Source organism: Ornithorhynchus anatinus, chromosome 12, assembly GCF_004115215.2.
Source record: "Ornithorhynchus anatinus isolate Pmale09 chromosome 12, mOrnAna1.pri.v4, whole genome shotgun sequence".
In the NCBI taxonomy this organism is placed as follows: domain Eukaryota; kingdom Metazoa; phylum Chordata; class Mammalia; order Monotremata; family Ornithorhynchidae; genus Ornithorhynchus; species Ornithorhynchus anatinus.
In genome coordinates, this window is record NC_041739.1 from 10050252 (window position 1) to 10064122 (window position 13871).

The following is a 13871-nucleotide window of genomic DNA, read 5'->3' on the forward strand; positions in this document are numbered from 1 at the left end:
ACAAATCAGTATTTACATCACTTATTTTCCTTTCATTCCTTCAATTAGTCCGGAGTCCTGTCAAACATTGGGGAGTGACAGTTTCAGTTTGGGGATTTTTTTCAGCTCCTAGCCGAAAATTATATTAAGCCTCTTAAGGTCATCTCTCCGCCTGACTAGAGAGAGGTAGGGGTAAAGATGCTCTCCCCATAGAGCATCCAGCAGGCCCGACTACCCCAAATACCTGGTTCCGGGTCCTGAGTGCTGAACGTTAACGTAAAGCCGAACGTTCCTGCTGAACGTAAAGAAGCCCCTGGCCTGCTGAAGAGGAGAGGCAAAAATCAGAACGTGGTCCAAATGACCCTGATGTGGTCTAGAAACCCGGGCTTTTCGGAAAAAGTCATTTTCTGAATTGCTCAAGCCATTCCGACTTGGAAGACAGAGCGTGGATGGGTTAAGTGGGAGGCTACTTTGGTTCTCAGGCCAAGCTCCTCATCGATGCTTGGGCTGTGCTGGTGACAACTGGGTGGCTGGTGGCTCCCCTGGCCGCCTAAAGTCACAATAAAAATAATAATGATGATAATGGTTTTTGTTAGGCGCTTACTATGTTCTAACACTTTTCTAAGCTCTGGGGTAGATCCGAGCCAATCAGGTCAAACCCAGGTCCTGTCCCTCACGGGGCTCAGTCTCAAACCCCATTTTACATATGAGGTAACTGAGGCCCAGAGAAGCAAGTGACTTGCCCCAAGGTCACACAGCAGACAAGGGATGGAGTGGGATTAGAACCCAGGTCCTTCTGACTCCCAGGCCTATGCTCTATCCACTAGTCTGTACCGCTTCCTCGGAGGTTTACCAGTTTTCCTAGCTCACGCAACCATCTTAGACGCTTAGTACAGCGCTCTGCGCCATAAGCGCTTAACAGATGCGACAATGAACGAACGGTACCGTGTAGACCCTGGGTAGACTCGTTTCCAAGCGATGCCGGTGGGGGGGCCCCACCCACTTGGGACCCCTGAAGACCACCAACTCCGCATGTGCCCACGGATCACCTCCCAACCCTTGGGTCGCCCCTGCCCGGTGACCGTGGAACCGCATCCTCCGTGGGGGCTCCGGCTCTGCACGCCGCTCCCGTTTCACCCCCGGCCCTAGGAAGAACGCTATCTGTTCGTCTGCCAGAGCTTTCCCAAAATGGCCATCTCCAGTCTTGCCCGCAAAGGGAATTCTCGGAAACCAAACGGTGCCGGCGGAGCTCGGCTTGGGGGTGGGGGTCCGTTGCTCGCAAACTACAGGCCGCTTTACTTTTCCACCTGTGAATGCGGAGTCTTAAGGGCAGCAGCAGGAGCGATGGGGAAGACTTCCTAGGACACGATAATTAAGAGCCGGACCACCACTGTCATACAGATTTTTTTTAATAGAGTGTAAGTGACATCACGGTAAATCTCTCACCGCGACGATACGGAGCTCTACTACACTAGTATAAATAAAAACAGATCGATATTAAATACGGCTCTAGGCAACATCACGGATTAACGAACTAAGCATTCTTCATGAACCCATAATCGAACAGTTTGTTAAAAACAAAGAAGAGATGCTGACGCCCTCGCCCCCTTCTCGCCACCGATTCGAACAAGGCTCTGCAACGATCACACCGGTCGTAAACTTTGGCCGGACTGCACAGGCACGCGGGGTTTCCAAACTGTTTCTCCGTTCGGTCGTCCACACCTCGCTTTACGTGGCGGAGAAGGAGAGCGTCGGCAGGTAGCGAACCGTACCGAAGGGGACGACCGCATCCACCGGAAACGGCGCTCGGTTCTGTTGTTCGGCAGTGAGACACATCAGGGGGTCCGATTACACCGTTTCACTTCGAGCAGAGAAACAAGATGTGACTTCACAACGCCCATCCTGAAGTGTCAGACTGCAGAAAGAGCTTGGGAGGGCTTGGGAGGGTAGAAGATGAACCGAAAGAAATAAATAAAAATGAACAATTTGGAAAATGAGACGATGGCTTGAGGATTCGGGTCACGATGGAAGCCGTGAAGGGAAGGAGCCGGGGCTCCCGGTGCAGAAGGCAGGCGGGTTGCCGCCCTCCGCCGTGCCCGGGGCCATGTCGACGAGGGCCCGGTGCCCGGCCGGGGGACCGCCAGACCGATCTCTAAAATCCGTCGGTGGCTGCAAAACCACGCCTTCGAACGAGGCGTTGATGGGCTCCGGCGGGAAATCTGGCCGAGTCCCGGGGGAGGGCTCGCCATCCGCTCCGGACGGACGGGGCACCGTCGGCAAGGGGGACGGACGGCTGCCCGGTCCCCGCTAGGCGGGCCGCGTCCCCAGCCCCGACTCCCGATCCCAAAAGTTTGGGGCCGTCGGGCCGCCCGGCGGAGCTGCCTTTCCTGATAAATGGAGAGAATTCAGAGTCGCCCTTGATTAAGACAGAGATTTCTGAAAACAGAACATGAAAACCCAGGAAGGTTTCAATCCATCCAGTTAAAAAAAAAACCCAAAAAACATGATGTGGACGGACTTTCCATTCCATCCAACACTCCAAGTGACAGTTTTGACTTTTGCCCAAAGATTACACTTCAGCTAGAAATGCAGCTGCTAGAAATCTAGATTCCTAAAAACAAGGGTGGGGTGGGTGGGGGTAAAAGTCAACACTGGTCTACACTAGATTGCTTTTGTTTAAAAGAACAAACAAACAAAAAAAAAAACCAAAACCCACCTCCAGCAAGGTCCTGCAGTGGGAGATGCAGAGTTTGCATTTTCCAGTTAAAGGGTAATTTTTCTGCTTACGATTAGCTCGCTCTCAGGGTGACGGCAGTGAAGGTCGGGATCGACAAAGCTATCGTGGACATATCGGATCATAAAAGAAATAGCGACAACCCCTTTTTAAACCCTTATTATTCCCCTTGTAAACTTTTGCTCGATGCTCCATCCTCAGAAAGGAGTCTGAATTCGTTTATAAAAATCACATTAAAAAGGTAAAATTATTTAAGTGAGATATTAACTGATCGACATTTAATAGATCTTTTAATCCATAAAAATATAAATAAGAATGGTAAAATTGTAAGGAAAAAATATACATTTAGTGCAAGTTATGAATTACATTTCTTCTTTTGTGTCAGCAGTGGCCACCTTGTGGAAAAGAAAAATGACTGAATCTCAAGAAAAAAATATTTCCAGTGTTTTAGCATGCAAACATTACCCAGGTATAGCTAAACAGAATTATTCCTTCGCTTTAACTGAGCAGCTGAATTCTTTGTTTCCTTAATGCTGCACAGCATCGGTACAGATCATAGTGTTTTCAAGCATACAAAAATGTCCAGAAGTCCAGGTCACATTATCCAGAGTCTAAGGCAAAAGACACCGTTTTGCCTCGGAAGTCAAGTTTTGCGTGTGTTGTTATTATTTTAAACCGCAGCACCTGAGGCTGCAAGATTTCCCCACTCGCTTCGTATGAGGTTTTCCCTGGTGGATTCATTTTCGCAGTGCATATCTCCCCGCTCCAAGCATTCCGTCACCAACGAACCGCCTGCTCAATGGCCCAAGGGACCCTCCCTTCTTGCCACGAGCCCCTCACAGTAAGGCCACAGTCCCTCTCAATATGAGAAACGACTGCTTCGAAAGGGCACGCCAACCTTAAAGAGGTTTTGTAACAGCTCAGGAGAGAGAGACAGAGAGAGAGCGCGAGCGTGCGCACGAGAGAAAGAGAGACAGAGAGAAACCAAGAGCTCTTCGGGAATGATGGACTATTACCAGACGTTTCATGAGATAAAAGGAACAGGTTTCAATGGTGAAGTAGGGCACGACCTTCCAGTCTCAAAGGCAAAGAGGCCCTCCGGAGATGTGGTGCCTCCTCAGTGCTAGGGGAATCGCGCCAGGGACTGCAGAACCTCCCATCACCTCCGCGGAGGCTCGCACGGTACCGTCACGGCCGAGCAGACGCCGTGGAGCATCCGGAGCAGAATGAGCAGGACCAGACATCCCCTGCTTTCCGCTGTAGTACCTCACCTCTTTTTCCTCCTCTCTTCTCCCTCCAGCCCCTCCCCAGACCAACTCCTTAAATCCAGAAGCATTATTTTGCCAACTGGGCTGCAGAAACCCAGCTTTCACTTACTTCCCCCCGGCCGGCAAAAAAGAGAGAGAGAGAGAGAGAGAGAGAGAGAGAAATAAAAAGACCATCCCCCCACCACGCCCCCCAGATTAAAGTGTTGTGCTATTCAACAAATGAACTTCCTCTTCCGTTTCCTCTCTCTCCTCAGCTATGGGATTCAGTTGAACATTATTGATGCGGGGTCGTGGTTTGCCGTCTGGGCCATATGACGGAGGATATCTTTTTTTGTTATAATGCCAAGGAGGCGCCTGAAAGGGATAAACAGAAAATGGCTATTAAAATAAAAAGGAAAAGAAAACATAAAACTAAATCTGTAGCCAAGTCCTTTTTGTTGACAAGAATAGAGCCAAGCAAACAGCCTGATTTTGGGGGGGAAGGGGGAAGCGTCTCCGACAAAATTGTTTGGGGGGAAAAAAAAAAGATCAAATGTAACCACGTAACCATCGTTCTGTTTGCCCTGATGTGAGGCGCCCAATGGTGATGGTCACGACGGGGGTGAGTGCCTTCACCAGAGAGACACACCCCGAGTTCATGCCCCGTTCAAGTACGATTTGCTTCCCACCAAGTGAACGAAATTTGGATCAATGTATGCCAACAAAAAAGTAATAAAGCAGGAGGGCCCTCCCCGCCAAAAAAAAAAAACAAAACAAACCCAAAAGAAAACAAAACAAACAATAAAAAACCAACAACCAAAAACCAAAAGTATGAATAGGAAGTGATATTGACCCCCTGAGAAGGACAATTAATTTTAGTTCTCATTTTGCTGCCCAGGAAATGGAAAGACGGCTTGACGGCCGATCGCTTTTTGCATGAATATCAAGCAATCAAAAGAGGTCGGAGTTGTCCGGTTATTAATATACTGCAATCTTCATGAAAGCACATAGGAGACCAGAATGCGTAAAAGTCAGCACTGAAAAGCATTTCATAATTCGGAATTCTAGGAATAAACCTTGGAGAGCCCCTCGCTCCCTCCCACCCACCAAGTTTCGAACCTCCACTTCGTTTGCCTTTCTGTCGACTCTGGTTTAAGTATTCAGGTGCCGTGCTTTTATGAAATGATCTTGTTATTCTGGCATCCAGAGGTCAGTGGGGAAAGAAAAAAATCGAGGCCAGAGAGCAATTGTGAAGGACAATATCACAGGAGAAGCAGAAAGCAGAAGGGATGAGCTGTTGCCCGTGGTATTCTGGTTAGTACTTTTCATTTGGGTTTTTCCTTTATAAAAAGGAGGCATGAAACACTTGTGAAATATACACAGTCAGGCAAACACAGTCAGGTGTGCGCTTAAGCAAACTGGGAGGACAGGTTTAATACAGCTGACTACTGCGGAGCAATGGCTTCAGGAAATACTTGTGGCACCTAGACAGTCTTGAAGTTACGAGTAAGATTAGAAAACAAACTCAGTCTTCGTTAATACAACGACAGGACGTGAAGCCGGTAAAAACAAAAATATAGCCGACCCTCTCGTTAGTGGCTTATGGCATATGGACAACACTGTACAGAGCGGGCACATACAGTACACGGATTTAGGTACAGTTCGTTTATGAAATGACTGGACATACGTTGCAGCACACACACACACAAAAAAAAAAATACGGGCTCCTCTTGAAAAGACCGGCCCTTGAAGGTCTTTGAGGCAATGGCAGAAAAACAACTAAGCTGTGAGAACAAAAGCATTCAAGTTACGGCCTGAACCGATTCCAGTTGAAAGATCATAAGGAGATTCTGGGCCACGATCAGCAATCCTTACATTGCTACGACCGGTGGGAAGAGTTCAAACAATAAGGTTTCCTACAAAAAACGTCACAGTCGGCGAGTAGGAAGGGAACAACAACAAAAAAATATACCAACAAAACCAGGCCTCTGCTAGTCTGGGGTACCCATCGAGTCACGGGGACTGTGACCGTCTTACTTTTTTTTGGTTGTCCAACAACATACTAGACATCTGACCTCTTCCTGCTCACATTGTGTACATCGTGGCTAGAACCTTTCTTCCGCGAACGGGGACTGTGGTGGAATTTCTGTGGGTGGAGTTTTACATATTCTCAAGTTCTCTTAGAGTTACAGTTTGGCTGATATAATACAAATGTGATTGGTTGCATAGTATGTTTTTGTTGTTCAGCTGAAAATCGGGGTAAGAGAGCACTGAACAGTTCACAAGTTTCATGCTTCCTGACTTCTAAGGTGTCTAATTAGGAGATCTGATATATCTAATCACCAGGGGTTCGACGTGCTGCTTTAGTTGCTCGAGATGCTCTAATATGTTCTTCTTTGTGATGATCCCCAAGACAATCCTGAAACAGATCATGTTATGCTAATAACTGTGTGGGAAATCAAATGAAAAAGAAAAAAAAGGTTCCAATCATAATGATAAAAGATTAGAGAAAGAAAATGAAAACATAAATCGCAAGGATGCTCTTAATGAAATAGAAAAAATCCAAACGAAACCAAAAATGATAAGAATCAGTGCCCTTTCACACAGGCTCCTACTTTGTTTTCACAAGGGCAAAATAGTACTTTAAAAATCACCTTTGGAAACCATGAAGTTACTCCGGTGCCCCCTGAAAATGAATAAACCCAATCATCCTGCCATTCATCCAATCTTCTTGGACTCTGGAAACCAAGCTAGCTTGCAGTTAGTTCCACCAGTGCCAACGGGCGTTGTCACCCACCTCGCGTTCTGGCTCAACCGTGACATGATGGCAGAATTAGGATCTTCTGGCAACGAGGAAGGGGGTGCGCTCTTGGCCGAGGATACGGCATGAATTTCAGAAAGCGAGCATCCCTACCGCAAGGGATCATCCAAAACATAAACCCCAGGGTTCTAGGAGAACTGACTCAAACCAGATTCATTCATTCATTCATTCAATTGTACTTATTGTGTGCTTTCCGTGCGCAAAGCTCGGTACTGAGCGCTTGGGAGAGTACAACGCAACCTGCCCACAAAGAGCTAACCCGATGTGCTGTTCTTGTGGATGTTGGAAACAGGTAGTCACTAAGGTTTGGGATAACCACACAGCGGGCAGAGGGGAAACGCTCCCTGACCTGTCAGTCACCGTGGAGGGAATTCTATTGTGAAGCAACTTTCGTACAACAGGAACGACTGGGGCTAAGTTCTTTGATACTTGCCCAACTTGCTCATCCCAAATAATGATAATAATGATAATTATGGTATTCGTTAGGTGCTTAATACGTGCCAAGCACTGTACTAAGCGCTACATCATCGGTCATCGGCTCAGGCATTGTCCATTTCCTGTGAATGGGGAGCAACCTTCTTGCCACAGAACAGCTTAAAGCTCACACTGTTTTAAGAGAGGGCCAGAAACTTGGTTTTCTATGTGGGTGGACATTCAGCAGTCGGACGAGATTTGACCAATGAATCTACAGTGCGAAAGGAGATGTGCCTGACACAGCACTCATGGATTCTAACTCTGCCAATTTATATCAATAATAATAATAATAATAATAATAATAATGTTGGTATTTGTTAAGCGCTTACTATGTGCAGAGCACTGGTGTAAGCGCTGGGGTAGACACAGGGGAATCAGGTTGTCCCACGTGGGGCTCACAGTCTTCATCCTCATTTTACAGATGAGGTAACTGAGGCACAGAGAAGTTAAGTGACTTGCCCACAGTCACACAGCTGACAGGTGGCAGAGCTGGGATTCGAACTCATGAGCTCTGACTCCAAAGCCCAGGCTCTTTCCACTGAGCCACGCTGCTTCTCTGGCACTTATGTATATATCTGTAATTTATCCCTTTGCCAGAAGCACTCATGCACATATCTGTAACTTTATTTACTTGTATCGATGTCTGTCTCCCCTACTCTACACTTGGGTTGGTTGTGGGCAAGGAACTGCATTGTTTATGGCTGTACTGCACTCTCCCGGGCGCTTAGTACAGTATTCTGCACACAGTAAGCACTCAATAAATATGACTGAATGAATGAATAAATGAAGAGGACCCAATGCTTCAGTGGAGCTTCCAAATTCAATTACCTCTTTTCAGCCGGGCTTGAGGTCTCAGATTCACGGGGAAGCAGAGGTAGCAGAAACCCTAACACATAGGTAAGTGACAGCAGAAACAGAAGTTCTCTTCCTTAAAGAAGGAAAACTTTTAGGAAGCTCTTTCCACATCAGGACGGTTCTGACCCATCTCTCGGTACCCAGACACATGAGAAAAACGAGGTCACTTGCATCTGATTGAAGGCTAACCTGGGACGACTTGTGCAATTTTAAAATCTGGGTTCTCCCTGAACCCAACTTGATCCCTCTGGATCAACTCTGCCTATTCCACAATTTTCTTCTTGCAGTCACTTAACCCTAGCTCTCTTCCGTGCTCCTCCGACCCTATTCCAATCAGGTCTGGATAGCTGTATATTTTTAATTCAACCTGCCACCTCTTCACACAGAGACAGACAGGAAAGCATTACAACAGTAAAGCAACAGCCCCCTGCAGAAGAGGCACATGCAGGATTTCTCAAGCCAAACAAGGAAGGGAGCTTGAGCTGGAGGAGGAAGGTAGGAGGTGGGAGAGAATATCACATTGAGTCATCAAGTCTTTTTAACCTGTGGAATGACATTCCTGAGGCACTGTCAGTCCCTATGAAATTGCCCTGTGGAGGCCAACTGTAGGATGAGGGTGCCTCCCCCCAAACCCTCCACAGAGGAATGGGGGTGGGGTGGTTCAGCCAACCCCCTCTCACCTGGATGGAGGATGCCCAGAACTGAATAAAACCTTGAGCTCCCCTGAAAGAACTACTTCCCACGTACAGTCTATAAATGCAAAGCGTGCAATTTTCTTCACTGAAGGTTGAGAAACAGGTAAGACAGTGAAGGGAATGCTATAAAACCCTGCAACAAGGCTGCCGGTTGAAACATCCCTGCAAGAAATTCAGAAATCATCAACAAAAGGGGGACAGTCTCGTGGAACTACGTTTCCTCCTCTGGTCACAAACACACTTCACACTAACTGCTGCCTCATATCTCCAGCTAGTCGGAATTTAAAGAGCGCCCCAGAAAACCTGTCGAGAAAGAACAGCAGTTCTTGGAATAGGTCCTGGTGAGAGTTTACTTTTAACAACTGGGGCTTGGTGAGCTGGAAACAAATTATAAATGTTTTTCACTGTCTCAGCCCAAATAACTACACACACACACTCTTTCTCTACACAACTGGCTTTGTGACCTTGGCAACAGCTGCTTCCCCAAACCATGCCCTGCCAGGGCCCTCAGGTTTATCTTTGAATTGGGATCACAAAGGGCAGGTTTTGTGCCTAAATCCCTCAGGCTCTGTACTGATTACTGATCTTGATATTCACAGAGGGGCTACTGTTCCAGGTGCTGGGCACTAATGAGCCCGATAAGAACGCACAAAGGAAGAAAAGCACAGTGCTGGGGGTGGGGGGCGTTTTCTTCCCCTTTTAGGTTCAGTGGGTGGGACCCTGCGTGGAACCCTAGCTCATGCCCTTTGCAAATGTGCCACTTTTCTCTGAAAACCAGCCCTTGGGTGACTTAGAAATCAGCTGATCTCATCCATTTCAGCCGGCTACCGGGTTAAACTGGGGTCTGACCCACTGCCATCGTGCCAAGACGTGGCCCACGTGGCAGCCGTCTGACAGGCTTCACGACCAACCCCCTGCCCAGACTCCACTGCAGCGGGCAGAGAGCGAAGCTCTGCTGCTGCCGCTGGGCTAGGCTGGCGGCCGGACGGGTTTCTTCGGCGGCCAGCGGACTCACCCGTTGTGCGTGACGAGGCACTGCCTCAGGCCCAGCTTGCGGAAAATATCCACCACGATCTCCATTGGGGTGTGGTCCGTCACGGTGAAAGGGCTCATGTCCAGAATACTTCGAAGTTTCAAAGGCCGTGGACTTTCGGCTGGAAGGGACGGGGTGTGCTGGGCAAAGCAGACGCGGGAGCTGCCAACGATGCCCTCTTGCTTTTTCCTGGCACTTTCTGGAAGAGGCGACAACACGGGTAAATGCAAATAAAGGGCTCGTCGGAAGGGAGCCTGGACGTTCTGAGGGAAAAATGCATCTCCTGGCCAGAGTTTCTTGACTTTTCTTGCCCGGGTCTATTTCGGTGTGGCCTGGTGGAAAGAGCACGGGCCTGGGAGGCAGAGGACCTGGGTTCTAATCCCAGCCCTGCCATGTGACTGCTGTGTGATCTTGGGCAAGTCATTTAACTTCTCTGTGCCTCAGCTTCCTATCTGTAGAAAATGGGGATTAAGACTGTGAGCCCCACGTGGGACAGGGACTGTGTCCAAACTGATTAACTTGTATTGACCCTATCAGTACAGTGCCTGACACCTAGTAAGCGCTAAATACCGTAAAATGGGAGAGGAGGAGTGATTCATAGACAAACCCAACCCTGCCTTGCATTTGTCCTTGCTCTTCCCCCGAGATGTTAGCTGAGCTGCCCGATTTGGCGAACACACGGCTTCCGTTGAACTTCGGAATTGGGTGGGGGCAGTTACACCCTTTGCAAGGGGAAGGACGGCTTCTGGGAAAATCTTAAGCGTGACCGGGGAAAATGTCACTCATCCTTTACATGATACCCACCATTGCGAAATGGATTGCTGTGGTAATGATGACCATAAATTGAAGCGTTTCACAGTACTCTCAACAAACGGTCAGTAATTGTGTTGCCGCTCCTTTATACGCTTGAGGCTGAGGCCATTTTCAAACAGGAAAATAGAACCAGAGAACCAAAGAAATAGGGGACACTATATTGCAAAACTATGAGCTACAAATAGAGAGGGTCTCCAATGACTACTTCATCTCTTAGTCTGGGGTGGAGGTTTGGGGAGGACGGCAGGGATACACTTCTTCAAACACACTCCACGGCTCTAGAGCCAGCCTGGGCTCAAGGCAGAGTAAGCCAAATTTTGGGGCGGTCCGGCTTTAAAGCACTCAGTCAGCTTGCCTCATCCTCACTGACCTATCTCTTACTCCAGCCCAGTCTGCACACTGTGTTCCGATCTCATTTATCTCACCGCTGATCCCTTTCCCAAAATCCTCCCCCTAGCCTGAAACTTCCACCCTCTCCACATATGCCGGACCACCACTCTCTCCACCTTCAAAGCATTATTAAGGTCTCATCTCTTCCAAGAGGCCTCGCCTCATTAAGTCCTCTTTTCCCCAGCTCGTGTGGGCAGGGAATGGATCTGACCAACTCCGTTAAATGGCTCTCCTCCACAAACAGTATATGCTCAATTGATATAATTATGTTTTATATCTAAGCATTTGGATCTGTGACCTTTGGGCAGTTAATATTCACCCCATCCTCAACCCCACAGCACTTATGTACATGCCTTTAAATTACATATTATAAATTACTTACTTATTTCACTAATGTCTGACTCCCCCTGCAGACCGTAGGCTTTTATGGGAAGATAACGTGTCTGCTAATTCTGTTGATAGAAATCTCCCAAGCACTTAGTACAGTGCTCCGCACTTAGTAGGCACTTGATAAATATCAGATTGGCTGATTGGGATTCGTGGTTTGACATAGAGGCAAACTAGAAAACAGCGCCAGGTAGTGCACGATGGCCTTTTCAGCCACGCATGCGCTTAGAGGTGGACTTCACTGTCAGTGGTCTTTTTTTTTTTTTTAAAAAAAAAAAGGTATTTGTTATGCACTTATTATGTGCCAAACACTGTACTAAGCACTGGCATAGGTACGGGCTAATCAGGTTGGAGACCGTCCATGTCCCACATGGGGCTCACAGTCTTATTCCCCATTTTTCAGATGAGGAAACTGAGGCACAGAGAAATGAAGTGATTTGCCCAAGGTCACACAACAGACAAGTGGCGGAGCAAGCAGATTAGAACCCCAGTCCTTCTGACTCCCAGGCCCCTGCTCTATCTATCCCCTATGCCACACTGTTTCTCCAAATACTCTGAAATATTTGGTCTTCCTCAAATGCCAAGGACAACTCTACAGGGAGTGAGTCTGGTGAAGTTCCAGGTCTCCTGACCTCCTTGGAGGCAGAGTTTTCTGATTAAACTGGTGATTTTCACTTGAAAATGAAAGATGGAGGAGCAGGGAGGGATGAGTAGTTCTTTTTCATAAATGAGAAAACCCGAGGCTGACAGCTACGATCAGGTGCTGTTAACTTCAAACAGAAATTATGACAGACAGAATGGTATACAATCAAAGCAGTTCTCATCGAACCCTGGTGAGCTCCCTGTGGTAACTATCTGGTGGTCTTACCTGCCCCTTTCCTACAACTTCAACTCAGGGCTAAAACACAGCCTGTTATGGGAATAATTAATTCCTTTTCTTTAGATGGCCTTCGCCAAGTGATGACATATTCATTGCTTTCACATTACAGTGCCAAGCCAATGAAAACCAACGCTCACCACACTTAATTTCGGCAAACACCTAGGTAAGTGAGAAATGATAAATACCATGTCACTCTTAGCGTGACCTGTCTATGCTTTCAATAGGACCAAAGTTTGCATTTTCTGATTATAATAATAGTGATAATAATCGTGGTATTTGTTCAGTGCCTACTCTGTGCCAAGCACTATACTAAGCACTGAGGTAGTAACAACACAGGTTGGACAGAGTCCCTAAAAAATCCCAAATGGGGCTCACAGACTAAGGAGGGAGGTCAGACCTGAGGAAAACGAGGCACGGAGAAGTTAAAATGGGCAAATGGTGGAGCGGGATTAGAACCCGGGTCCTCTCTCCCAGGCCCATGCTCTTTTCATTAGGCCAATAGATGTTTAAAAAATAACCTTTCGCCTCTCGTGACAGTGTTAAAATGAGAAGGCAGGCTTTACTTTCGCCACTACAAGTGGTATGCTCATTATTAAAGGGAACTGGGGTGATTCAGAGGCCCAATGTTTCAATGAGCTCAGATAGTCACTTCCAGAGGTAGAGCTGGAATAAGTGAACCCCAAGAATACCCATGAGACCCTGGCTGCTCCCACCATCAGGAGCAGCTGCTAGCATTTCACACTGTCCAGACTCCACTTCTCAAAAACCTAGCACGGACTCCCATTATCTGCATTCTCAGGTCACTCAACTGTTTTGAGACATACAGACACATGTCTATTATCCAGAATCAGTTGGAAGTGAGATGAGGTAATTACTGATATATTTCTTTCATGTTCTAGCAAATGATCAAACAGGTTTTCCGTAAAGATGAGGTCACCAACCTAAAGCAACACGTTGCCAACTACAAGCCCAAGGAAAAAAAAAAATCAACTCCATGTTCTTTGATAACAGATTTGGCCTGGGAATCTATTATCACACGGTACTGCAGTGTTACCCAAGACTTAAGTATCCCTCACCGAATCCTCCCCTCTTTCATCCTGAAGCTAAACCCTTCCTTATGTTGTATTTTGCTTTCACAAGCTCTGCACACAGTAAACACTCAATAAATACCACTGATTGTTAAGCATCTGGGTAGGGATTGGCTCTTTGTTGCTGAATTGTACTTTCCAAGCACTTAATACAGTGCTCCGCACACAGTAAGTGCTCAATAAATACGACTGATTGAATGAAGAGTTATGCTTTGTGCAGATCACCGTACTAACTACGTGGGAGACTGCAAAAGAATCTGTAGTCCCTGCCCTTAAGGAACTTAAATCTCTTAGGCAATGGTTATTTAAATTCATTTGTTCTGGGTGTTTCACCTCATTCTAGTTTTTAAAAGACCTTTTCATATAAATAGTTGTAGACAAAGGCAAATGCTGGGTAAAGGTTTAAACATCAGTTTATCCATTTTGCAATACCAGCAGATATTCTTTAAGCTCCTTTCCGAGTTCCTCTCTCGCC

The 13871-nt window shown here is 47.1% G+C and overlaps 1 protein-coding gene across 3 annotated transcripts in view; it reads right to left on the reverse strand.

The window, feature by feature from the left end:
• Positions 1-1370: 1370 nt before the first annotated feature.
• The window catches only part of CLCN3 (chloride voltage-gated channel 3), an 89683-nt gene continuing 77182 nt past the window's right edge, over positions 1371-13871 (reverse strand). For 2 of the 3 annotated variants that reach the window (XM_007673030.2, XM_007673033.3), the window contains 3 exons: positions 9821-10037; positions 6304-6379; positions 1371-4335 (listed from right to left, as the gene is read on the reverse strand). In XM_007673030.2, coding sequence (XP_007671220.1) covers positions 4177-4335; positions 6304-6379; positions 9821-10037 — 452 coding nt within the window. In that variant the 3' untranslated portion in view covers positions 1371-4176. The remainder of the gene's footprint in view (positions 4336-6303; positions 6380-9820; positions 10038-13871) is intronic. The other variant, XM_029076508.1, reaches the window with a different exon arrangement.